Here is a 26,323-nt window from a genome sequence, read left to right on the forward strand (position 1 = left end):
AGCCGAGGGGGTAAGGACAGGAGCAGTGTGGGGACTGGCTCTACATGGGGAGGAAGGAGGGTGCCCCCTGATGGAGGTGGCTTCAGGGTTGGGAGCAGCAGGTTGGAGGAGCTCTTGTTTAACGACATCCATTTTCTCTGAGAAGTGGAAAGTGAGGCTACAAACTGCAGCTGTGGAAATGAGGGCGAGGTAGGGCTGGAGGTTTAAAGAGGGTGGGGAGCATTCGAAATAAGGAATTGTTCCAAGGATTGGGAGAGAGGGTTGACAAGTCTTAAGGACCCATTCATTCATTCACTCACAAATATTACTGTGTCCCTACTATGTACCAGCCACTGTGGTCTAAGCCCTACGGGTATATCAGTGAACAAAACAGACAAAAAAATCCCTGCCCTCAAGGAGCTTAGATTAGGGAAGCATGGTAAATAAACGGGTATGTGAAGTATGTGCTATCCTATATCCTATATAATAAAAGGCTAATATGCAAATCGACCTAATGGTGGAATGACTGGTCGCTGTGACACACACTGACCACCAGGGGGCAGACGCTCAATGCAGGAGCTGCCCCCTGGTGGTCAGTGTGCTCCCACAGGGGGAGCACTGCTTAGCCAGAAGCCGGGCTCACGGCTGGTAGTGCAGCAGTGGTGGCGGGAGCCTTTCCCGCCTTAGTGGCAGCACTAAGGATGTCCAACTCCTGGCTTAGGAGATTGGGCCTAACTGTCAGTCGGACGTCCCCCGAGGGCTCCTGGACTGCAAGAGGGTGCAGGTCGGGCTGAGGAACGTCCCCCCCCCCCCCCCAGTGCATGAATTTCGTGCACCAGGCCTCTAGTATAATAGAATCAGTATTAAAGTATGTGTATGCTGTGGACAGATATGCTATGGTGGAAGCTACAGCGTCGGGGGGAGGCGTGGGAGGTTGCAGTGAGGAGCGCGGAGCAGGCCAGTGTGACCGGGAGACCCTTTGTCATGGATTTACGGAAGTCCATCTTCCCTGTGGTGTGACTTCTCCAGAAGGGCTGGCTGTTTGGCTGGGGGTAGAGAAGAGAGGAGGTCATGGTGATAAAGGGGCCACACACCCAACGACCCTGGGCCTGGACTCACCTGATTGAACTCGTGCATCCAGCTCCAGGCTTGCCTTCTGCATTGTGTTTTGCCAGCTGTAGCTCATCTGATAAAGGGGTGCTTATCGTCACCGTTTCTTCAGCGACCAGGGAGGGTCAGGGGACCTGGCCCAGGTCGCACAGGGAGGAGATTTGTACAGGCTCCAGGTCCCCCTCTTGGCACCTCCTGCTCCTGCCTCAGTGGTGTTTGCTGATGAAACAGACCAACAAATGGATGAAACCAAGTCCCCACTGGGCCTAATGAATCCTGCTGTTACAGCTTGTTTGCATTTGTTAAGTTAATTCGTTTTCCAGACAGAACCACAGACCAGTGTCCCTGCCTCCTTCCCAGTGTGCCCCGCCCCTGGGGCCCTAACATCCGCCCTAGGCCCTGTCAGTCTCCTAGCTCTGGGCCCAGGGGCTAGAGAGGCTAGCTGGCCAGGCGAGAGGCTGACCGTGAGGACCATGGTGTCTGGCTGGGCTCCTTGCTCCCTGGCTGGGGCCAGTGCATGAAATCTGAACTGTGGAGGGAAGTTTACTGCACAATAAAGGGAGAGTGGCCCGCTTTGGGGACAATTAAAGCCATATTACTGTGGAATTACAGAGGACGCCCGGGGAATTAGCCAAATCCAAAGCAGCCAGAAGTACCAGGGCCAAGAAATGTGGGGTGTTCACATATGGGTCCCCCCACCCCACGTGTACAAGGAACCTGTCTGGTTCCCACCCCCCTAATTTTCGGGCAAAAACGACATTTCCAAAGACTTTACCTGAGGGGAACTATTGTCGTAAAAGAGCCCAGCTCAGATTGTCCCTTAAATAGTTCTATTCTTATTCCAAAGCCAACCCAGTCAGCAGCGGAGGTCCAGCGGGGCGGGATAACTAACCCACCCCCTGCTGCCAGGGAGGGAGGGATGAGCCAGGTTCTGAGCCGAGCCGAGCAGGGTTCCATGCCCGTCACCCCCTGTGAGCGGTGTGAGCCAGGCTGCCCCTAGCTGTCCTCATCTGTGAAATGGGCGTGGCTGCGCCTTCCTCACCCACTGCTTGTGAGAATGTTGGGTGGATAAAGTATGTCAAAGTCGGCCCCTGGTGCCTCCACTTTCTTATTTTATGGCCTTCCTTGGTGAGAATAATTTAAAGTTGTACCATGTGGGGGGCGGTTAAAAGAGCAAATGTGTTTGTACTCATTTTCCATCTGGGCCTCCCGTGGAGAGGAAGAGGGGTAGGGTTTTGTGTCTCTGCTTGGATGGCTTCCGTGTCTTTCCTCCCTCGCCTCCATGACTTACCTTGAGAGCAGTAGCGAATGCTTCATGATGGGGAAACTGAGGAAGATAAGTAGGGTGCAAGGTGGGATGCTAGGGATCCCTGCATGGGGCAGGGGGGTGGGGAGAGCAGTTGTGAAGAGTAAATGTAATTGTGGGTGTCTGGTACCTACCTCAGTGCAGAGAGATGACTTCAGGTGGCTCACCTGTCACTACTGTGGGGTGGCTAACATGGCACCCCTAGTTGGCAAGTGAATTAGGAAAATGAGAAGGCATGTTGGTGTTGATCTGGAACTGAAGAATCAGACAAGCCTTGGTGCTCAGCAGGCAGCTGTATTGGCGCATTTCTGCAAAAGATGGGTCTGCCCTCAAGCCTCTGAGACCTTGGGAAACTGGCTAGTTTTCCAACAAGCCACTGCTGTCACTGCAGGCTCCTTGCTGTGAGGAAGCGGTGACTGTGGCCCCCAGGCGTGCTCTCTAGCTACAGCTGATAACTGAGGACACCCCTCCAGAAGGAGCATTTGGTTCATTTTCTGCAAATAAGCCCCCCACATTTGCCCACAGGTCAGGTCTTCTGCCATCTCCTTCCTGCATGCATAGTCCCTACCCTAAGGACTGAGGGTCTCTGTGGACTGGAAGACTTCCCAGGCCCCTTCCACAAACCTAACTACAAGACTACTATCCAGGCTGGCCCTGGCCGGGTAACTCGGTTGGTTCGATCCCCAGTCAGGGGACATACAAAAGTCAACCAATGAATGCATGAATAAGTGGAACTACTAGTTGATGTTTCTCTTTCTCTCTCTAAATCAATAACTTAAAAAAAAAAAGAAAGAATATTAACAAGGCCAGCCCTAGACTCAAACCTGGGAGGTTCTCTGAGCCCAGAGGTGGAACAGTGTCTTCTGTAAGGCTCTCTGAGAAGGAAGGGACTCTGTCAGTCTAGTTGGACCTCCTCTCCTGAGCTGGAATCTCCCGCTGGTGTCCCTCTTCTGGAATGCTTCCAGGAACAGCAAGACCTCTCTCTCTCTCTCAATCTCTCTCTCTCTCTCTCTCTCTGGCTGCCCATTCTGTTCCCCATCAGCTGGAATCTGCCTTTCCTTGTCACTTTGTCAGGTCTGTGGCAGGCCACCTACTAGTACATTCTTCAGTGATATGATGATGTTTCATTAAAGTCTTTCATTGCAATCTCATAAACACTTTACTGATATCTAAATAAAGGTTACCTACTGGTTTGATTAAAATAACTGGATTCAGAATTGGGGTTCAGAGTTTGATCAGTTTCACCATAAAGCATGTCCTGATGAAAATGGCCTGTTTGGGGTAAAGATTTGGGGTGTGGCTCAGTGGTTGAGCGTCGGCCTGTCAGGGCATATGACCAGGTTTTGGGCTTGATCCCCAGTGTGGGGCATGTGGAGGCAGCCCATCAATAATTCTCTCTCATCACTGATGTTTCTATTTATCTCTCCCTCTCCCTTCCTCTATGAAATCAATAAAAATACTTTTAAAAAGATTTTAGGCCATACTGGTCATAATTGCCTTCCTTCTGTTTCTCCCTAAACAGCAGCATGAGTCCACATGGGGAGCTTTGCAGGGGTATTGAGGCATTCTAAGGAAATCGGGGTCCTTCCTGGGCCTGATGGGGACGTGCCTGTCAGCTCTGCCCTGGTGGTGGAGTGTGTAGCCTGGGGAACACATTTTGGGTCATCAGATGAGCAGGCTCTTTCCCTTCTCTCACATTTCCCCGTGGTCTCAGACAGGGTTTCTGTTCTCATTTAGCAGTGGGAGAAAGGAACATGACTAAGAAAGGTCAGAGTGACACTGACCAAACAGGAACTGAAGCATCAGACAAGCCTTGGGGCTCAGAAAAGCCCACCAGGCCTCTTCCCGGCGGGTCCTGTGGAATCGAGGGCCCTCTTAACCTCCCCTGGGACTTTCAGGTGCTGAGAAGATTAGTTTCCTTTGATTAAAAATTGTCATGTAAAATCGCACGTCTTAGGCAAAGCACACCTTTGATATAGGGGTCCACCAGGTGTTGGCGATAGGATTGCCAGGCAACTCTTAGGCATCCTTTTACTAAAAGGTATTTGCTGAAATTCCAGTTCAACCGGGCATCCTGTATTTTTATTTTTTGAATCTGGCACCCCTAGTTGGCAAGTGGATTAGGAAAATGAGAAGGCATGTTGGTGTTGACCTGGAGTGGCCCAGGGGACCCCTGTTTCAGCTGTCTCCATTCATAAGCATGAACCCCGAACTATTGAGCTCACCTGGCTCTGTGTGTGGCGTTGTAGTTCTGGAGCAGTTCAGGCTGCAGGGTAGGTTGGTCTCTGAGCTTAAAAGTCCAAGTCCAAGTTAACTGAAGAGTTGAATTAAATAACTGGTCAAGCAGAGAGGGACGCTGCCTGAGACGGTGGTGATGGGAGTGAGTGGCATCCTGGGAATTGCATGCTTTCCTGCCTGGTGTCAGGGGCGTGGAATCCACTGCGAGTCATTCACCCCCCTCGCCTCTCCTACTCCCGCTGGAGTCGGCCTTGCACCTCCCGGCTGGCGTGAGCCAGACTTGGTGATGGGACCCATTACAGATGGGAAATGACTCCAGGGAGCTTGGGGCCAGGCCTGGCCGGTGAGGCTGGCAAATCAGTGCTCATCTGTCCGTTTAATAAGTGTGGGAAGTGTGCACACCTCTGGGGAAAGGGCTGGGAGGAAGCCCGTGCTGCCAGACAGGCATTGGGCAGGGGGACAGCCACAGGCAAAGAGGATTTCATGGCATCCCCAGTCCAGGGGGGTGGGGTGGGGAGCTTTATTCTCACCTCTTCTACTTGGAAAATTCTGGGCCTTCAGAAAGGAATTCCAGTGGCCATGGGGATTTATCAGGCTCCTTTTGCCGCCGCCATGCCACCCTCACCTCCATGCTGGAGGTCTGGAAAGGGCCTGAATTAGGAGCGCTCCCTAACTGCTTCCAGGTTCTTGGCAAGGTCGCTTTGCCTGTTGGGGGCCTCGTTTTCTCATCTCTTCCACCACAACAGGGTGCACTTGGAAACCTTGGCAACTGCAGCAGCCGCAGGAGCCTGCTCCTGCTTCCCTGTGTGGCGGATAGATCTTGGGTATGGATTGGGAGTGGCAGGGGTGTTTTTGTAGGGTCTGTCCCTGGACCTCTATTTTGAAACCAATACCTGTGAGGACAAGAGAATTCACATCCGGTAGCCAGTAGACAGCCACCAGAAATTCCAGAATGGGGCAGTGACAAGGTGGGAGGAGTGTTCAAAGAGGGACTACGGTGGAGGGTCATTGAGTTGGGAAAGACACACACACAGTGGGCCAGGGCTGAAGTCCCCCAGGGGGGTTCCATAGCCGGCTCCCCCTCGCCTGGCTGCCTGGAGCGGGCCCAGCCAAGGGAGGATCTGAGGAAGGACGCAGACAAAGAATGGAGGGCTGCTGGGCCCAGCAGAGCCTCCTCGGCATTTCCTCCGCGGAGGGGCCTACCCTGCAAAGAGGAGGGTGTTTGTGCAGCAGGAGCTGGCTGCTTCCTTAGCAGTGAAAGGCCTGGGAGATGTTAGGAGGGGATTGTTTCAAAGCCTTAGGGGGAGGCGTGGCAGCCAGAAAAGGGCAGGAGAAAGAAAAGGCTAAGATGTTTACAGAGAAAAAAGTCAGTGGAAAATATGATGGCGAGATCAAGCTGATTCAGGGGATGGCCCTGCGCAGTTGATTGGGGAGGGGCCGGTCGCCCCACACAGCGGGAGAGAAAGCACCAGGCTGTGGCTGTGGTATCCTTAATCCTTCCGGTGGCCCCAATCCCAGCCCCACAAATGCATCCCAACCCCATGAATACCCTCTGTTCGAAGATCAGCCTGTTTGCAGACTGCATTACCAGGTCTCCCAGCTCAGATGGAGTTCACACACCTCTCCTCCGCTTGAAGGAGCAGGACTCACAGGCCTCAGATGTACCCCCCTGCACCGTCCCTTCTCCAGAAGCCCTAGAGGGTCTGGCTGGGTTTGGGCTCCCAACAGCTCTTTTGTCTGACATCTTGACAAAGGGGCCAGGCCGTTCCCAAGCCCCACAGGTGTGAAGAGCTTGTTACCCTAGTGTTTGTTCAGCCCTATTAGTGGCCTGAAGGGCTGTTGACAGAGGGCCCCTTTGTGTGAGGCCTCAGCTAAAGCTCCCTAAGCCCTCGACAAACACAGGCCACTTATCTCCCAGGACTCCATCAGAAACCGCCTGAAGCCTAAAGCCGCCTTGGCAAGGAGCTCCAGCCTCCTTGACTGACCCCGGACTGGGTTTCTAAAGCATTTCCCAGTGTTTTGTTGTTCGTCATGCTTCCTACCACCTTGATCCACCTCTTGACGATTCTGTTTCTGATATCAGAGATAAAGCACCGGCCTGGGGCTGGGGTCAGAGATTTGGTGTTCCAGGTGGAGTTTTAAAAACAATGGGTGGCTTTGCAGGTCTGTGTCCCACGGGGAGGTGCTGTCAGAGGGGTCGGTGGGCTCCCCCTTGAAGACTTGGCTTCAGGATCTCCTGGGTCCACCAGGAAAGTTCCCTCTTGCTAACTGCCCTCCTGGGAATCCTCTCACAAGGCCTCCCCGGCACCCCCCCCCCACCACCACCACCACATGCCTAAACAGGGGACTACTCCTTTCTCCCTCAGAATGGTTTCCTCTGCCCAGTACCCTAGAGATTATCCTTGCCACAACCTCTCCTTCTGGAAGACCCAGGTGGTCACCAGTCCTCTCAGCTTCTCCCCTTCTGAGGCTGCTCCTCTGCTGAAGCCCTTCTCCCCACCCCATCACCCTCACCTTGAGTGATTGGAAGCCGGCATGATGCCCCTTCAGGGCCATGGTATCATCATGCCTCATCTCTGATCCACCTGGGCTGGTGGTGGCCTTACTGCCGGCGTAGTCCCACCCTATGGGGTGTTTACACCTGGAGCGCTCCCCTCCTGGACTCTAGGGTACCCTCCTTGCTGACAGGAACCTGCCTTTACCTCCCAGGCGTTTTGGTGCCCTGCAGCTATAGACTTCTAGGCCAGAAAAAAACTCAGAACTCATCAGACCCAGTGTCTTCATTTTTTAAAAATAGACTTTAGAGAGAGAGGAAGGGGTGGGAAAGAGAAACATCGATAGGTTGCCTTCCGTACATGCCCTGATGGGGGATTGAACCTGCAACCTGGGTGTGTGCCCTGACTGGGAGTTTTGGTGTCCTGCAGCCTTTTGGTGTACAGGATGCTGCTCCAACAAACTGAGCCACCTGGCCAGGGCCCAGTGTCTTCATTTTTCAGATGAGAATGTGGAGGCTCAGGGAGGCCATGTGGGCTTTCTAGGGTCACACACCTGGGTGAGGTGCAGGGTCAGGACTAGCGCCCAGGTACCAGGTCTCCCAAATCAGGTCTAACTCTCTCTCCTCTCATCCTTGTGTGCTGTTTGATTTTTATTTAATAACTAGAGGCCCAGTGCATGAATTTGTGCAGGGATCAGGCCCCAGCTTGTGCCCCTAGCCTTGCAGCCCCACAGCCCCGCCTGGCACCCTGCCGTGGCCTGGTGCTGCCCCCTCACCTGCTCCACCATCCCATCTGTGGGGTGATTGATTGGGGCTGGGCCCCCCTGCCTGGCTCCCTCAGCACCTGGGAGCTGGGCGGGGGCCCTGCCCCCTGCTGCCGCCACTGGTCGCAGTCTACGGCAATCAGTGGGGCGATTGGCTCCTGCTTGCACCCGCCTTGGCCTGGTGCCACCCGCTCACCTGCTCCACCATCCTGCCGCGGTCCCACTCTCGTTGTGGCCCATCAGGGCCGGCAGCACCTCCACTGCTGCCCGCTGCCAGCACTGCATCACCGACACCCGCATGTTCCACGCCACCCCCTAGTGGTCAGCGCACGTCATAGTGAGCGGTCAAACAATTTGCATATTAGGCTTTTATTATATAGGATAACTATACCACATGTGAACTCTGACATCCTTATCTTTAGACATCTCTTTTCTCCTCTGCATTATCAGTGGTTTTTACTAGTATTCCCAGTGCTTCTCAAAGTGTGGCCCTGGGACAGGCAGCTCAGCCTCACCTGGGAATTGTTAGCAGTGCAGATTCTCAAGCCCCATCTACAGATCCGAGACTCCTGGGGGTGTGGCTCAGCTGCCTGTGTTCTGATAGGCATCCTGGTGATTCTGGGCATCTGAGTTTGAGAGCCATCACATGCTGGGTCTTGGGAGGGAGTTAATGGCTACTTGAATTGACCCCACAGCAGCTATGCTTCTCTGCTCAGAGGCTGATGCGTCGGAGGGGCCCCGTTTATGTTCATTGAATAAGAAAAGACTGAGCAGTCCTGCAGAAACAAGTCCTGTGGGGATGTCATTGGTGGCCCCCTCTCATGCCTTGAGGTGCCACATCTTTCCTTATGTGTCCTCTGGAGCCCCCCAGAGTCCCATTGAACATCCTCACCTCTCCCGGGCTCTGTCTCACTCAGCATGGACTGTTGACTCTCTTTATACAGAAGAACGAGTTTCCAGTTCTCCTGGCCATTTCTCAGTGACGCTTTTTAACAGTTTATTTAAAACTAAAATGGACATGCGCACCCATCAAATGATTGCAAACCCCAGAGCCTTAGCGCGGCCCGATCCCTTTGGCTCACCCTGCCTGGTCACCACTGCATTGCATCTGGCCAGTTGATGTCTCCAGTGACGAGCATTAAGCCCTGTGCTCAGCAGTGGAGGTGGCCCTGGGAGGGAGGTGGCAGTGACAGCACCCAGACTTTTATCACACCAGGTGTCTCTGAAGACTGTGAGGGCAGGGACCACACCTGTCCTCCCCTGGTATATCCCCAGGGCCTTGCTGGGTGCCTGGAACATCGAAGGTGCTCAGTAAATACTTATTGAAAGCTAAATCCATGAGCTACCAGATTTGCCAAGTGCGCTTTGATTGTTTTGCAAATGTATCCATGTGTAAGATTACTTCTCATACGCCCAGCTCACCTGTAGACACGAAAGGGCTCAGGCCCTGAAGTGCTTGGGCCAGTCCTGCCTCAACCCCTTTCCCAAAAGGAGTCCTTTGAGAGCCCAGCTGTGTCCCCAGGGGCTGGCAGGAGCCAAGGGTGTGGGAGGTGGTGGCTGCTCGGCTGTCATTTCAGGAGAAGCTGAAAACGGGCTTAGAGTAGCCATCACTGGGAGCAGGATGCTTAAAATTTATAAACCAGGGTCAAACAGTTTCTAAATAAAAAGTATACCAAGTCGAGTAACTAAGTAAATACAAACCACCCCAAACTCTTAAAAATAGCTCTCATATTTTTATTATTCCAAAGCAGTCATTTAAGGAGGCATTTCTTTTCAAAACCAGACCTCTGCCAATGGCTCCAACCCAAACTCCCACCATGAACTGTCCCGTAACCTTCCTGGGCTCTCCCCGAGGCTTCTTTCCCCTTTAGTTCCAGTTCTGCAGACTAGCAACAGCCACGTCACCTGGATGCTTGTTGGACGTGAAGGCTCCCAGGCCCCACCAGATCTCCTGGGTCAGAATCTGCTCCTGGATGCCAGGGTGACCCTATGCCCACTGCATGGGGCAGTGCTGGGTGACCCTATGCCCACTGCATGGGGCAGTGCTGGGTGACCCTATGCCTGCTGCATGGAGCAGTGCTGGATGACCCTGGGCCCGCTGCTTGGGGCAGGGCTGGATGACCCTATGCCTGCTGCAGTAGGGGCAGTGCTGGGTGACACTATGCCCGCTGCATGGGGCAGTGCTGGATGACCCTGGGCCCGCTGCTTGGGGCAGTGCTGGATGACCCTGGGCCTGCTGCATGGGGCAGGGCTGGGTGACCCTATGCCCGCTGCATGGGGCAGTGCTGGGTGACCCTGGGCCCGCTGCTTGGGGCAGTGCTGGATGACCCTGGGCCTGCTGCATGTAGCAGTGCTGGGTGACCCTGTGCCTGCTGCAGTAGGGGCAGTGCTGGGTGACCCTGTGCCCTCTGCATGGGGCAGTGCTGGGTGACCCTGTGCCCGCTGCAGTAGGGGCAGTGCTGGGTGACCCTGTGCCCTCTGCATGGGGCAGTGCTGGGTGACCCTATGCCCGCTGCATGGAGCAGTGCTGAATGACCCTGTGCCCGCTGCAGTAGGGGCAGTGCTGGGTGACCCTGTGCCCTCTGCATGGGGCAGTGCTGGGTGACCCTATGCCCGCTGCAGTAGGGGCAGTGCTGGGTGACCCTGTGCCCGCTGCAGTAGGGGCAGTGCTGGGTGACCCTATGCCCGCTGCATGGAGCAGTGCTGGATGACCCTGTGCCCGCTGCAGTAGGGGCAGTGCTGGGTGACCCTATGCCCGCTGCATGGGCCAGTGCTGGGTGACCCTGTGCCCGCTGCAGTAGGGGCAGTGCTGGGTGACCCTGTGCCCGCTGCAGTAGGGGCAGTGCTGGGTGACCCTGTGCCCGCTGCAGTAGAGGCAAGGCTGGCCAGACTCTTCTGTCTGGGCTCCGATTCTCTCCTCAGGCCCCTCCTCTCCACCTCTTCCCAGAGCAAAGAAGCAGGGCCTCTCCAACCGTCAGTGCCGCAGGCAGCACCCAGCCAGCTGGGAATCCAGAGCTGATAGGCGGTGCCGAAGCATGGCCACCTGTCTGAGCAGACTGCCTGAGGGCGGTCTCCATCTGCTGGCCTGTGGCCTCTGACTCCCACCAGCCTGGTAAAGGCTTGGAGTTGAGAACTTCTTAGCTCCCTGGGCAGCACTCAGAGCTGCAGGGTTTGCACTTAGAGAAACATCTTAGCAGTGAGGGCGGTAAACATTCATATACCCCGAGGTGTGGACAGCACAATTTCCCTAACCCAGGGCTCCTCACACTTGGCGCTGTTGACATTTGGGACCGGATAAGTCTGTTGTGTGGGGGCAGGGGGGGGGCGGGGGGCTGTTCTGTGCGTGTTTAGCAGCATCCCTGGTCTCTGTCCCCTCGATGCCGGTACAGTAGCACCTCCCTCCCCAGTTGTGACGACTGAAAGTGTCTCTAGATGTTGCCAAATGTTTGCTGGGGGCACAGTCACCCCTGTTGAGAAGCACCACTCTAATCCTCACCCCCTGCAGGGTGTGAACATGGTGTGGCCTGTAGGTCTCATGGTCCTGCCCAGAAGCCACAGATAAAATTAGCAAACGAAATGGTGAGAGAAGCAGCCCCCACCCCACCCTGCACGTGCCCACATGCCCAGCCTGCCCCTGCGGCCTAGCCACGTGGAAGTGGGAGGCGTGAGAGCTGTGCTAAGGGTGCGCCGGAAGCCCGGGGCCGGGGGCCAACCTCCTGCATATGGAGCCCTCAGCCTGCAGATGGTTCGTATGGCCAGTTATTCTGGACAGTGCCGACAGGTCAGTCCAAGCTCCCTGTTATGCTGCAGAAGTCACACGGGGAACCTTCTCAAAAGAACTGCCCTGGGAAGGAGGGAGGAATGTTGGGGTGATTCTGTGTGCTGGAGGGCAGAGGAGGGGCCCTGGGCCATGCACAGAGCCTCTGAGGAGGCCCATCGCCAATGGCCTTCCTGCTCCACTGGAAGCCCCGAGCCACGTGAAGTTTTGGGGAGCCAGGCCCAGATATCCTGAGAGACAGGGTGGGGATATCGCCGGATTCTTTCTGGGCCTGGGCTAGCTCAGGTGGAACGGGGTTAGCTCATCGGGGCATTCCGGGACGAGCTAACCCCGTTTGGTAAACTCATCAAACAGCAGATGCGGATTCAGCCACTGTTGTGTGCAAGAGCCCACTCAAGGTCGTGAGAGGAGTCTAGGGCAGCGGTCGCCAGCCAGTGGTCTGCGGATCACTGGTGGTCCAGGAGGTCCGGAAGGTTGGTGACCGCTGGTCTAGGGCATCCTAAATATGGGTCCTTCTCCTTAAAGCACTGCAGTCTACTTGAACAGGCAGTTAAAATAGCAATGCAAGGTAAAAGGAATGCCGCGTATCACAAGACCATGCCTTGTCAGGGTGTAGTCTGGGCAGACCACACAATCTTTCCTTCAACCTCTCTATCCCTACTACCCACCCACCATTTATCCACCTATCCACGCATCTGTTCATTCACCCACCCATTTACCTGCCAATTCACCCACTGATCCATCCATCCATACTCATCCAGCCACTCACCCATTCATCATCCATCCATCTATCTACCACCCATCCATCTATCCACCCACCTACCATTCACTCACCCATCCATTTACACACTCATCCATTGTCCGTCCATCCATCCATCCATCCATCCATCCATCCATCCATCCATCCATCCATATTCTGTCTGACTTACTTTTGCTCTCTCTCATTTGTGCAACAAAAACATTGAGGTCTGCTCTGGGCTGGAGGGTATAAGGCAAACACTGTTCCTCCACGGTTGCTGAGCGTGCCCGCCTGTCCCTCCACCTCCCTCCAAAGGGGAGCTCCGGACGGCAGAGCACTGTCCATCCCGTCTCCCTCACGGCTGGTGGCACAGGGCGTGGCAGGCAACTGGAGTGCCTAACTGTGTGTTGGATTGAACTGGCCTGGGGTGGTGAGGGGTTGCACAGTCCGGGTTGGTAGGAGAGGTTTGGAAAAGCTTAAGGAGCGGTGGTGACTGGTGTATGTTAAATGAGGACATAGGAGAACTTTTCATGGGAGAAGAAAATAGAACCTCGTCTCTTGGGCCGCCTTTCCTGCTGGGTTTCTGGTTAGGGTGTGTGCGTGGGGGGACCTCTTCCTCCTCCTTCCTGCCCCATGTTATGCCCCTGGGTCTGCAACGTAGCCACCCACGATGTATCCTTGGTGATCCCCACATGACAGGTGAGGGGGCATAGAGCTCAGGGTGGTTGGGCGACCCCTGCACAGGACGCAGCGCCTCACAGGGCAGCCTGTGCAGGTTCCTCAGAAGTTGTGCTGCCCCAGCCCCCACCCTTCTCCCTGGGGCTGACCTCTCTGTGCTCACAAAGCTGCCCTTTCCTTCCCGCCTTGAAATCTGATAATGAAACTAATACCCAATATTTTTGCCTCGCAGAGAGGCAGGAGGTAAACAGGAAGGCGCAAGGGATTAAGGTGTCTCTGAGAAAGGGGCTGGGGACAGGTTGGGAGTGGGGTGGCATCTCTGTGTGGAGCAGCGGGAGGATCCAGATGTGAGCTGCTTTGCCTGATGCATTTTTCCATTTGTGCAGAGAAAATAAAACAAAGAGAAAAGAAAACAAGCTGTAAAATACTTTGCAGAAGGTTGAGCGTGGGCAATTGCCACTTGATGTCCCCTGAGAGCTCCAAGACGAGGGGTGGGGGTGGGGTGGGGTGGGGTTGGGGGAGCCCTGCCTTTTGATGTTCAGCCTCTGAGTTTTCTTTTGTGTGACCAGTTGTTTGAAGAACCTTTTGTTGGTGTAAGGTGCCTATGGAAGGGAGAAACCAGCCCAAGGTTTTCCTCAGGGTGGGAGTGGGAGTCGGGGTGGGGGTGCGGGCTGCGCTCCCAGCAGGGGCTCAGAGGCTGGGGTGGTCCTGTTGGGGGCGTGGGGGCAGCTGGAGCCATCCTGACAGAGGAGGACACAGGATTAGCAACTGCCTCCAAGAAGGAACAAGAAGACGCTGCCCCTGAGGCCTTTCCCAGGATGAGAGGCCGAGGGAGTGAGGTCTGGGTGATCTTTCCAGATCCCTGTCCCTGGGCAGGTGTGCCAGGCCCTGTGCCTTCTGTCTGGTAGGAAAGCCTCCCTTCCAGGCTGTAGTCTAGGCCCAGCTGTTCTTCCTTCCAGTGGCGCAGTCCTCTCCATGGGGGCAGTGGACCAGGAGCCCGAAGACCTGGGTTCCAGTCCCAGGTCCCCCGTTTACTGGCTTGGTGGTCCCGGGCTGGTAGGTCACTTAACCACGCTGAGAAGCTCCCTGTCATCCTGGACTGGTGTATGCACCATGAACTTGTGTATGCACCATGACCCCCAGTGCTGGGGGCTGTGGCTTCTCTCTTTATACTTAGTTGAGCTCAGCCCCGAAGACTGGGGTGCTGAGGGAGCTTGCAAAGCTCTCAGGAGGCCTCCCCTGGCTTCGTGTGTCCCGCTGCTTCCAGACGTCAGGCGTGAGCTGCTTTCTGTCTCCCCACTGAGCCTCCTCTAAAGCACTTGGCCATCCCAACATGTAAATCAAGTGACGAATGGGTGCATGATGGGGAGGGTGACTCCGGGCAGAACATTTAAAGAAGCTTATTATGACATCACAGAAAAAATTAAAGGAGCAGATATTTTGTGAAAACCACAAAAGTAATACCTTAATAAGAAACTGGTAAAAATATTGGCGGCTTATATAGTAGAAAGGACAAATGGTTTTTCATCCATCATATTTAAGAGCGCTAGACATGGTGGGAAAAACAACGCCTTGTTTGAAAACTAGGCAAATGGCATGAACAGGCAATGCACAAAACGTGAAGTATAAATAGGAAAACAAACATGGAGAAACGTTTAGCATCACTGGCAATCAAAGACATGCAAATTAAAATCGTGTGTGTGTGTGTTTTCCACACGAATTGGCAAAGATTTTTTAAAAAAAATGAATGCTGATACCAAATGCATATTATTATTCGTTTCAAGGGTGTGTCCAATAGGAGCTCTCATATCCTGCTGATGGGAGTGGAAGCCTTTTTTGAGGGGAATTTGGCCATTTGGATCCCAAGTTAAAAAAAGTAGACCCCAAATCTAACTACCAAGTCTGTCTTGAGAAACTTACTAGACAGCCGTCATCAGATAAGAGTAACATTTTGTGAGTGCGAAGGTGGTTATCGGTGTGTTGTTTATAATAGTGAAAAAACTGGAAGCAACCCAGCCACCCAACCAACCCGGGGAGGCCCTGAGCTTAAATGCACCCACTGCAGATCCAGGCGGCCCCATTACACGCGTCCGGACAGTGGTGGACTAGACAGGCTTTCAAAATCATGAAGAACGTTGTCTCACACTAAAAAATGTTCACCATTATGAGGAATGAAGCCACGAGCCTGAGATGCACACGTGTGATCCGTGTCTGCAGAATTAAGCAGCTCCACAGCTGAGCAAAAGTGTTCATTCAAGTCTGCGAGGACGGAACCCGTGTTAGCAGCAGTCGATGGAAATTTGAGTGCAGTTTTTTCCTTTCTGCTTTTGTTTTTCAAATATCTGGCATTAAACACGTCTTTCCTTAGAAACTACATAAAATGCCATTTAAAACAAGCTTAGCCCAAAAGCAGGGCAAATTATGTTACAGGGTGAGCAAGATCGGGCGGATCTAAGCTGAAGTTATCTTGGCATCAGAGACCTAAGGGGGAAGGCAGGCAGCGCACTTCCCAGGGTGGCATGAGGAGGGAGGGCTGTGGGGGCTGTGCCGATGCCTGGGGAGCCCATGGCCCTCTTGCCTAAGCCAGGCTGGTGGAGGTGACAGTTGAGACCAGTACATGGAGGGTGAGCAGGTTGCAGGCAGATGAGGAGGGGGCTTGGGAGAAGAGGGTCCTCAGAGGCAAGGAAAGTCATAGTGGGGGCAGGCAGGGGGTCCTCACACAGGGCGAGTCTAGACTGAAGCAAGTTTGATGGAGCTTAAGAGCGAGAAGTGGAAGCAGAATCAGCGCATCGAGAGCCCTCGAGGCTGTGTGAAATGACTTCGATTTTATACAGAGAAAAACCTGGGAGCCATTGAAAGAGTTCAGTAGGGAAAGGGCATCCTCAGATACTTAGAGCTCCTGTTCTGAGAACAGCCTAGAGCAGTGGTTGGCAAACCGCAGCTCGCAAGCCACATGCGGCTCTTTGGCCCCTTGCGTGTGGCTCTTCCACAAAATACCACGGCCTGGGCAAGTCTATTTTGAAGAAGTGGCGTTAGAAGAAGTTTAAGTTTAAAATTTCTCTCAAAAGAAATTTCAGTCGTTGTACTGTCGATATTTGGCTCTATTAACTAATGAGTTTGCCGACCACTGGCCTAGAGGGCTCAGCTCAGGAGGCAGACGGGCTGCGGTCTGGCAGCCCGGGAGCAGTGAATGGATTTGGAGGACTCACCTCTGGGTCCCAGTGTGGACCCCAAAGTCGAAGCTGATTTCATGGATTTGGGAGTCAGGAGTGCAGAGGTGGTCCTGTGGCTGTGAGGGGTGAACAAGGGAAAGGGTACTGAACCCTGAGGAGCAGGTAGGGACCAGTAGAGGGAGAGGGTGGGCGGAAGGAAGGCTGCGGTCCCGGGCGGCAGGTGGCTTGCAGGTGCCACCTTCTCCCTGTTCCTCACTTGGTCTTTCCTCTGTGTGTGTGTGCCCTGGTGTCTGGCTCCGTGGCCACACTTCCTCTTCCCAGGACACCAGTCAGATTGGATGAGGGCCCGCCCTCACCGCCTCATTTTAACGTAACCACCTCTTTCAAGCCCTATCTCCAAAGAGGTCACATTCTGAGGTCCCGGGGTTAGGGTAGCATTTGGATGGGGGAGGCACAATACAGCCCTAGGCAAGCGGGATTTGGGCATAAGGAGATGCCAGGTCCCCTCCCACCCCGAGTGTGTATGGTGGGCCGGTGCCGAGGGAAAGGAAATCTCCCCGTGGTGCAGGCACTGCAAGGTGGTCCAGAAGCCTGTGTGGGTGAAACGGGAGCCTAGGAGAAGCTCTCTGGAAAAGACTGCCTCGCCGGCCTGCGGTGGAGAAGGGTCTTGGGGGCAGTCTCCAGCCCCCAGGTGCCCCTTCCTGACGCTCTCCCTGCCCCTCCACAGCCTGCAGCTGCAACCTGCATGCCCGGCGCTGCCGCTTCAACATGGAGCTCTACAAGCTGTCGGGGCGCAAGAGCGGGGGCGTCTGCCTCAACTGCCGCCACAACACGGCCGGCCGCCACTGCCACTACTGCAAGGAGGGCTACTACCGCGACATGGGCAAGCCCATCACCCACCGGAAGGCCTGCAAAGGTAGGCGGTGGGGGCGGGGCCTCGGGCACCCTCCAGCACCCTGCCCCCTCTCTTTCCTCGGTGCTTCTCCTTTCCTATTGCTTTTGTCCATGATCATACACGGGCCTGCCCGCACGCACGCACGCACGCACGCACGGCCTCCCTGGCATTTGGAGGTGTAGGCCCAAACAAAGGAGCGATGCAGAAATGACTCGGAGGAGAAGAAAGGAGGTGTGATCTTTGCGAGGGTGCAGGTCGCCCCGCCCCCTCCCAGCTGCTTGTCCCTCGCACAGGTGTGCCGCATACCACAGGGCGGGGGTCAGGTTCACCGGGCTTACCATCGCACAAAGGACTCTATTTTACCAAAACCAGGCAGACGGATTTCTTTGGATGTTGCATGCCCCTCCTGCCCCACCCCCAGCTCGCCCAGACAGACAGCGCTGCTTCGGGGGCAGGGTCGCAGGAGGAGCATTTCATCTACCTGCAAGTAGCTTTACTGCTCAGGACAAACCATGAAAGTGAGATGGAGACTATTTTCGTCCACTGAAGCAAGCACTAATGGTAACGTTCTGTGTTTGTTTTCTCCCACGGACACAAACGAAGCAATGGTGAGATGGCTCAGAAGAGCTGATGAAAAGCCAGGGAATTGCAGATATTGGGGGAGAAGTGAGCCCCACCCCACATTAGCTTCTGGGAATTCCAGGAATCAGGGCTCTTTGGGTCCAGAATTTGGAGCCTGGAGCCAGGGCTTGCTGTGAGCATGGCTTCCCAAGATGATATCTCTGAGGGCTCTTGGGGGACACTTGAGAAACCCCAGCCATGGCAGACTCGAGCCCAGATGATGAGCTACAGCAGAGAAATCCTTCTGTGGCCACTGCTTAGCCTTTGGATGAAGCCAGAGTATCATCTTCTCAACAGGAAATCCACCAGATGTTGGGCACTGGTCCGCAGGACAACTACACGATCTGCAGGCCCCGTGCAAAATGAAAACACAGGGCTTCGTGCCCGGCCGGTGTGACTCAGTGGTTGAGCGTCCACCTATGAACCAGGAGGTCGCTGTTCAATTCCTGGTCAGGGCACATGCCTGGGTTTCGGGCTCCTTCCCCAGTAGGGGGAGTGCAGGAGGCAGCCGATCAATGATTCTCTCTCATTATTGATGTTTCTATCTCGCCCTCTCTTTTCCTCTCTGCAATCAATGACACACACACACACACACACACACACACACACACACACATAAAAGAAAGGAAATACAGGGCTTCTTGTTCAGGAATTACTAAGGATTTCAAAATGGCAACAGCAGAGCTTCAAACAAGCATGTGACCTTATGAGCATGTGGCCAGTGAAGCTGGCCTTGCTTGTATGAAACACTTTTCTTAAAAACAAACAAACAAAAAAAACTACACACACAAAAAAAAACCCCACAAACCAACAAAAACAAAGCAGGTTCCCAGTCTGCATCTTCCGGAAGAAATCCCTTCGATTCCAAATGAACAGGTGGCTCCAAGAGAGCTCCTCTTTCAGATCTGTGGACTGAAGGCTGCCTCTGGTGGTTGTCAAGAGAAACGTAAGCATAAGGGTAGTTGGGTTATTTCCACATCAAACAACAACTCATCCAGGTGAGAACCACCCTCCCCCCCCCCAGGAGACTCGAGCAGGGACTAAGAAAGTGGCCTGGGCAAAGGGACCCAAAAAAGGCCTGCAGTGGCAGGAAGGCATGAGCAGGGACATGACCAGGGAGTGAGGGCTTTGGGTTGTCAGAGAACATAATTGGAAGGTAATCCAACTCCTTCACCTATGCCCCAGTGTTCATTGTATTTCATTGACAGAAGAAATTGAAGCCAAGGTCTTACAAACAGCTGCTTGCACACAGATATCTTGGGGATTTGGCCAACAAATTTTGATCAAAAGTGGCCACTCAGCTGGATAAATGGAGAAATTTGCCGGTGGGTGAGACGGTCTGGGTGTCAGTTTCTGCTGTCAGAGCAGGGGAGGTGTGTCCCCTGGAGAGACAGGAAGGAGCATCTTGGCCGTCTTGCCATTTGCCTGCCCCTCCTCTCCTCTGTTGCAGTGGGGAGGGATAAGGCCACTTCGAGTGAGATGTCAAGAAGCCACAGGATTCTGTGACCTGCAGGTCATCCTCTGGGGCTCTACCACCTGGTTAAATGTTGTGTAGACACCCAGCTTCCAGGGAACAAATGCAGGCAGGCAAGGGTGTAGCCCTGTCTTATTTCAAATGCTGTGGCCAGCCATGGTGGCTGTATGTTCCCTCTCAAGCCCTGGACAGCAGCTGCCCGTCTTGGTAGGAGCACAGGGAGAAGAACCCACAGAGGAGGAGGAATGGATGGATGGATTCTGCTCAGAAGGATTCCTGCATATTCTATTGGGGAAAAGTGACAGGAAAGGGCGGGACTCTCAGTGTGTCCTGATTGGTGAGGAAAAACAATGCTTTCAGGATCCTGCCACCTGATTGGTGAGGGAAAATGCTACATGGCCGGTCCTAACACTGATTGGTGAGGAAAAGTATTACCCGAAGGGCTTCATGCGTGGTGAAAAGCCACTGCCTGGAAGAACTGCTCTCTGAGTGCTGAGCAAGAAGAATGTGACCTGACGGTTCCATGTTCCCCCCTCTGCTCTTCTTTTCCTGATGTCATCCCCGTAGGGCATGTGGGAACTTTGAATCCTCAGTTGCCTCTCAGGATACTTCTCAGCAAAGAGAGGCACTGCAATCTTGTCAGGAACCAGCTGCAGGAGCCGAGATGCTGGCGGGGGATGTGCACCCTTGAGATCTGTAGATGGAGGTCTCTTCGTCACCTCCAGGGAGCCTGCTGTTTTGCCTTCCCAGGGCTGGATGGTTTAAGGAAGTGATTCCTTTGGCGGAAGCATTTGGCCCAGTATTTTGATCTCCCAGGGTTTGCTCTCAGAAGCTTCCAAAAACCTTGTCGCTGAGGAGCTACCCCCATGCCCTGGCCTCCTGGGATTGACCTCAGGGAGCCTGGGCCCAGCCCTCAGGTGAAGGCTGCATGCCTCCTCCTTTGCTCTGTTTCCGATGCATTTTCCGGGGGAACTGAGACAACTGGCCGTGGCTCTTGACTCAGGTTGGCAGTTGACCTGAGGAATGGCATCAGGGCCCTCTTTACCGCCTGACTTCCCAGGGCCTGGGAGGAGCCCGGCAGGGGGGCTGAGGCCACCCATACACTCCTGGAGATTGGCTGACTCCCAACCGTGTTCAGTCTAGAGCAGGGGTGGACCCAGACAAGAACAGTGTGGAGCAAGGGCATTCGATTCCAAACGTTATTATGCAGTCCCCCATCTGGGAAGTTTCGTAGCAACAAATTTGTTGGGTGCTTTCTCCTCTCCAGTGGTTTAGAACCAAGCCAGGGCTGGCAGGGCTGGCGCATACAAAGGGCTGTAATAAACATGCCCGGGGAACAGGCGGCTGCACTCTCCGGCTATTCAGCGCGATTTCACAGCCCCGGGAAGGCCTCATTATGGCGTGGGCTGTTGTCCTATACAAAGTCAGACGAGATGAATTTCTCTTTTCTCCCCAGAATGGTTTGTGAATGATACGCATCCTGGAATCTGTCAAACGATAGGGGGTTTTGTTTACCATTTGTCTTCTTTATGGACTGGGGGGCGCTTTCTCTTTGGAGCCAGCAAAGAAGACGTTGCCATTTAACTATTTCAGCCAGGCCCCCATTTAAATGATATTAATTTATCATCTTCCCAAACCATCTGTGATGGATAAAGACATTCCAGGAGTCTCCCGTGAACCGCATCGCGATGAGAATTAAGAAATTAACCACCACATCTAGCATCCTGCACAAAGGGCTTCGTTCCATCTCACTGAGCAGCCTGTTTCTTTCACTCTCTGCCCTGCCCCCTTCAAGTCCAAGGTCCACACTGCTGAATGCCGGCTGCTGGGAAGGTGCACGTCCTCAGAAGATGCAGGCGGTGGGAGCAGAGGAATGTGGGTCCTCTCTCCTGGCCAGCGCACACCTGCTGCTCCCATCCACCCCCTGCCGCTCTGCCAGGGGTTGGGGAAGAAGCAAGTGCCTTGGGCCGGCCCTTGGCTCCCTTCCCACTGTGTGTAGCTTTCCATTTCTCTCCTTTCCCTTCACATCAGGGCATCCTCAGTACAGCAGGTCCTTGAATAACATCATCTCCTTCCATGTTGTTTTGTTATAAGGTGGATGAGATACTGTAGGAACTTCACTGGTTAATATCAGTTCGCCTTTAGTAACATTGGTTTTGTTATACGTTACTTCACTTAAAGTTGCAGAAGCTATTGACGATGTCTGTATTTTTTCCCTGACTCGTGTGGAGGTTCTCACCCTTGGCTGCACTTTGGAATCTCCTGGAGATTCGAAAATACTGGCACCTGAGTCCTACCCCCAGAGATTCTGGTTTAATTCCTGGGCCAGGTGGGTCCTGGGAACCTGAAAAGCTTCCCAAGATGGGTCAAATGTGTAGCCCAGGCTGAGAACCAGGGCCGTGGGAGAGTAAGAGAGGACAGTGCTCGCTCTTGGGTTGAGAAAGGCGGCTTAGGCCCCAGGTTTATTCTTTTGAGGGGAGAGACTTATTATCAGTGAATTTAAATGTCTTTTTTTTTTTTTTTTTAATGGCTCTCTTGATGAAAACTGGGTGGAGGGGTTGTGTATTTAAAAATTTTAAATTTAAATATTGCCAAGTGAGTCTGGAAGCTTAACTAAGCAGCTGAAGTTCTAGTGTCCGGGTGAGAGCATGGGATTGGGCGTGTGCACCCGTGTGTATGTCTGGACTTGATCATAGTCAAAGCAGGGCTAGGAACCTGGGGCCCCACCCCTTCCTGACTCTAAGGCAGGGTTCATGCACCCCACAAAAGCCTAAAAGCATCAGGAGTGCCCCTGCACTCTGTGGGTCCCAGGCCACGTTTCCATTTCCTATCATCACTTTAGGGGTGCAGGGGAAGGGTGGTCACCTTAGGCAGGAAGGTACTCAGTGGCTGGAGCAGCTCCCAGCTCAGAGGGCAGAGGCCACAATCAAGGAGTGGACTGTGTTAGGGTGCAATTAGGGCCAGTGCCCCTGGGGAGAGAGGAAATGAGAACATCCCCGTGGAAGCTCCACACTCAACGCCAACTGTGGCCTCTCACCTCCAACTGTGGCCTCTGGGCCTCCTGGTCCCTGGGGGTTGGTGGAGGGTCGGAAATCCTGATCTCCAGATTTGGCTCTAGGTTTAAAGCCTGTGGGAAGTCACATGACTTCCCTAGACCTCAGTCTCTCATCTCTGAGTCATATTCAGATTTATGGTCTCCGAGTCCCATCCAGCTTTGACATTCCACACGCCATGTGCTCTTTTTAAATAAGCTTTTCATCAGTCCCTGGTGCAACAGGACATTGTCCTGCCTCAGTGAAGCTTATGAGCTGAGAACGTGGGCAAGCTGGCAGACACCAGGCGGAGGTTGTTTGCTCCCAAGATCTTTACAAATGAGGAGACCCTGCTCTTGTGCCCGGGCCCACACAGCGCCCCAGCCCACACAGCGCCCCATGCTAAAACGGGATCTTCAGGCCCAGCCCTTGGTCTCATCCCCCAGGTCATCCTTGGCCACTTTCTTCACCCTTCTGGGTGCCAGTGCCCTTCCTCTGAAGGTTGCTCTCATCCCAGTGCCCTGGCCTTGAGCTCCTCTGTTGATGGAGGGCATTTCACCTGGGACATAGCCTGTGTCACCAGGAGAGCAGCAGGTGGGCTCCAGCCAACAGCCTTGGGGTGGATAGCTTTTCAAATCAGGGAGTTATTGAGACCAGGGCTCAAGTTCCATCCCTGGGCAATGTATGTACTCTTCAGTGCCTCAGTTTTCTCATCAGAAAATGGGGTTAACAATAGTTTCTCCTCCCTCCCAGGATTATGGTGGCAATTAAATGAAATGACATAGAGGAGGTTCCTGGCACGTGCGTCACCCCACACCTGTTAGCTGGCAGGGTTATTTGTACAATTAGAGGAAAGTAGAACAAGCAGGCACACGGATTCCCTCAGCTCTTCTGTTGCCTTAGTTCTTTCGGTGAGCGGGGTGCCTCTCACTTTGGAGGGCTCAGCCTCCGTGTGGACTTGGAGGCAGATTCCCACAGGATTTGTCCGAAGGCTGTTGCACACTCTGGATAAAGGATTTACGCGCTTGGGGAGCAAAAACGACAAGTCAAACAGCAGAGATGAGTGTCTGGCACAGCCGTGGACAAACTACGGCCCGCGGGCCAGATCCGGCTGTTCTATCCCGTTCTCTTGCTCTCCCCTCCGCTCCTTTACTTTGAATTTATATTATATTCACACAAACACTCCATCCATGCTTTTGTTCCGGCCCTCCGGTCCAGTTTAAGAACCCATTGTGGCCCTTGAGTCAAAAAGTTTGCCCACCCCCTGCTCTGGTAGCTGCTCCTGGAGGTCCTGTGCGGAGAGGTGGGGACAAGCCGTGTGTATAAACGTGGCTGTGAAAATGCCGCCAAGAGAGATCCCGCCCCTGCCCGCCTGCCCTGAGCCTGTGCGAGCAGACTCCCCACCCCCGCCCGTGGGGAGCCATCTGCAGGAGCTGAGCCTGTCCCTCCGCTGTAAATCAGGTGCAGGAAGACTATAGTTAACTAGATCAGGAGGGTCAAATAACCCAGTTTGGGATTATGGGGCGCCCCTCCCCTTCTACTTCCTGCTGTCTGCACCTTGATCCGAGAGTGGCAGGGGAGAGGAGAGGTCGCACAACTTGAAACATTTATTCTTTTGTGCCTCGTTAGCAACTGCTGGGAGAAAGAAAAGCATAGCTGTGAGGAGGTAGACACAGACAGCTGAGCTGGTTTGTGGATTATCTGTGGACTGAAGTGCTCCTCGCTCCCTCGCTCCCTCGTTAGCATGGAGAATGCAGGAGCAGGGGGTGCTCTGGGGTCAGGCTGGGTCTGAGGATGGTCTTCCCTGCTCGCCCCCTTCTTTCCTCCAGACTCACAGGTAAATCAAATAGCCTTTCCCCAGGGAGAGGGCAGCAGATTTGCCCCGAGTTTGTTCTTTGATTCCACTAGTATTTATGGAGCACCTGCTTGCTCTATGTGGGGGGAGGTTGATGATAAAGAAGAAGAAGAACATAAGATTATTATATATTGTGGTGAGTTACAGGGAGGAAATAAAGAGAGTGCAAGTGGGGGGAGCTGCTCTACAAGTGGCCAGGGAGGGCCTCTCTGAGGACCGGACGTCTGAGTTCAGGTCCAAAGCTGCCCTTCACCCCTGGCTGGTGGCCTGAGTGGCAGCCATTGGTGACGTCTGAAGTGAGGATCGATGCTGTGGTCTGTGGTCATTCCCTCTCCCACCCTCCTTGGTCTGTGGCCATTCCCTCTCCCACCCTCCTGCCTAGAGCTACTCCAGGAGTCTGGGCACCAGGCCACTCCCCTCTCCTATGTCCTGAGATCACTGCCATTTGCAGGTCCTGCCTGAACCCAAAGGCCCTTAAATCCAGGTCTTCAGGAAAAGCAGCCAGACACATTCCCATAGGCGCCCAGGGTGGCTCCCAAAGGCCACTGTGTGAGCCACAGTGAAAGGGGCAGCCTCGGGCATGCGCCTCCCCCTGACGGAGGCTGTGGGCCCTCAGGGAACCTGGACAGACACTGGAGGAAACAGGAACTGCCAGAGACCAGCAGCCTGGGGTCAGGACTGTCTGCCATCCCGTCACTCCGCCAGGGCTCCGGGAACCCTGCTGTGCTGCTCTTCCCTGGCAGAGAAACCGAGTCTCAGCGAGGACATCCTGGCACTACTCGGTGGACAGTGGTGTGGGGCAGGGCGACCGGTGGGTGTGGACGGAAGGCGTGCTGTGTCCGGCAGTATGAGCAAGCCATCGCCCGAACCCTCAGTGGGGACACTGCCATGCCTGCAGCGGTGGGGGATGGTCCCGGGTCAGACACCAAGCCCTAGGCTGTTAAGTTGGAAGTGCCTCTAGTGGGAGTGTAGACCTCTGTCCTAATAGGTGAGCCACCGGGCCAGAGCAAGCGAGGCACTAACCCAGGGTCACACAGAATTACTGGCAGGACAGGCCCAGGCCTGGGTCTCCTGATGCCCATCTGAAACCTGATGGGCATCTGTCCTGAGCACCTGTCCCTGTCCGGTGGCCCAGTGTGAAGACAGCCGGGCTTCTGCTGTGTACCTGGAGGCCCTCTAGCCGCCTCACTCGTGAGAAACTCATCCTGCTGCCTCCTCAGGGCCCCGAGCTCCCGCCTGGTCCCACCTTCCTCTGGATGGGAAAAGCCTGGGGTAGACCGTTACCCATGGCCAGGTGCTGCCGACCTTGTGCACACGAGGTGGCCTGCGTGGAAGGGATTGACCTCAGCTGACAGAAGCTGCTGATTCCAGGAAAACGGGAGTAACTCAATAGGCTTCCCGTGGCGGAGGACTTCTGAGCCTGACCGAGTTCTCATATCAGGGAGGCTCTCCTCGCCCCCTCACCAGACCCCCTGCCAAGGAGAAGGGCTCCACTCACCTGAGCTCCACGTTCTCTGCAGCTCCGCCTGCCCCTCCCCACCACGCCGTGCACCTGCACGCTCACAGGTGCTCCTCTATCTGCGTGTCTCTCCCTGAGGGTCAGGGCCTGGGCCTCCTGGTACCCTGCTCAGCCCCTTCCTCTGACACTGCTTGCTCCATACCCGCCTCCCAAGCTATAGCAGAACCCTCTGCAGGTGCCATCATCCATCAGTTTTCTCACACCCCTCTTTGCACAGAGGGATAATTCAGACTTTTCCTCATAAACGGGGTTTTGGGAACAGTCCTTACTTTGAATGCAATGCAAGTCTGCCTGTTAGGATTGTATTTGACCACGCATAACAAAACCCATCTAGCCTTGGTTTCAACTGTTTTGAGCATGAATTTCTCCTTGCAGAATGAGAAGAAGGGGCGTCCAGAGAGGGTGAGGGCCTCAATGATGCCCTCAGAGACCAGCCCTCCCCCGCATCTTCTCCCTCAGCTGCAGTGTTCGCCACCTGTCTGCAGTCTCCTCCTCCGGGGGGTTGTGCCAATGTCGCAGGCAGGTGTGAGGGCCAGAGCTGATGACTGTATGAGAATGTGGACACATAGGTGTTCACAGGCGCTACGTTGGAGGCGTTCCCCCCCCTCCTGATGGCCCACTGCCCTGGAGGTGACCAGGCTGGCTTTCTGAGCACCCCGCCACCCCAC

The 26,323-nt window shown here is 54.4% G+C and overlaps 1 protein-coding gene across 2 annotated transcripts in view; it reads left to right on the top strand.

Moving 5' to 3' along the window:
- The window catches only part of NTN1 (netrin 1), a 181,352-nt gene that overhangs the window by 102,523 nt on the left and 52,506 nt on the right, over positions 1 to 26,323 (top strand). For both annotated transcript variants that reach the window (XM_080677886.1, XM_080677887.1), the window contains exon 3: positions 16,987 to 17,175. In XM_080677886.1, coding sequence (XP_080534012.1) covers positions 16,987 to 17,175 — 189 coding nt within the window. The remainder of the gene's footprint in view (positions 1 to 16,986; positions 17,176 to 26,323) is intronic.

Source organism: Plecotus auritus, assembly GCF_963455305.1.
Source record: "Plecotus auritus genome assembly, chromosome: 7".
NCBI classification, from domain to species: domain Eukaryota; kingdom Metazoa; phylum Chordata; class Mammalia; order Chiroptera; family Vespertilionidae; genus Plecotus; species Plecotus auritus.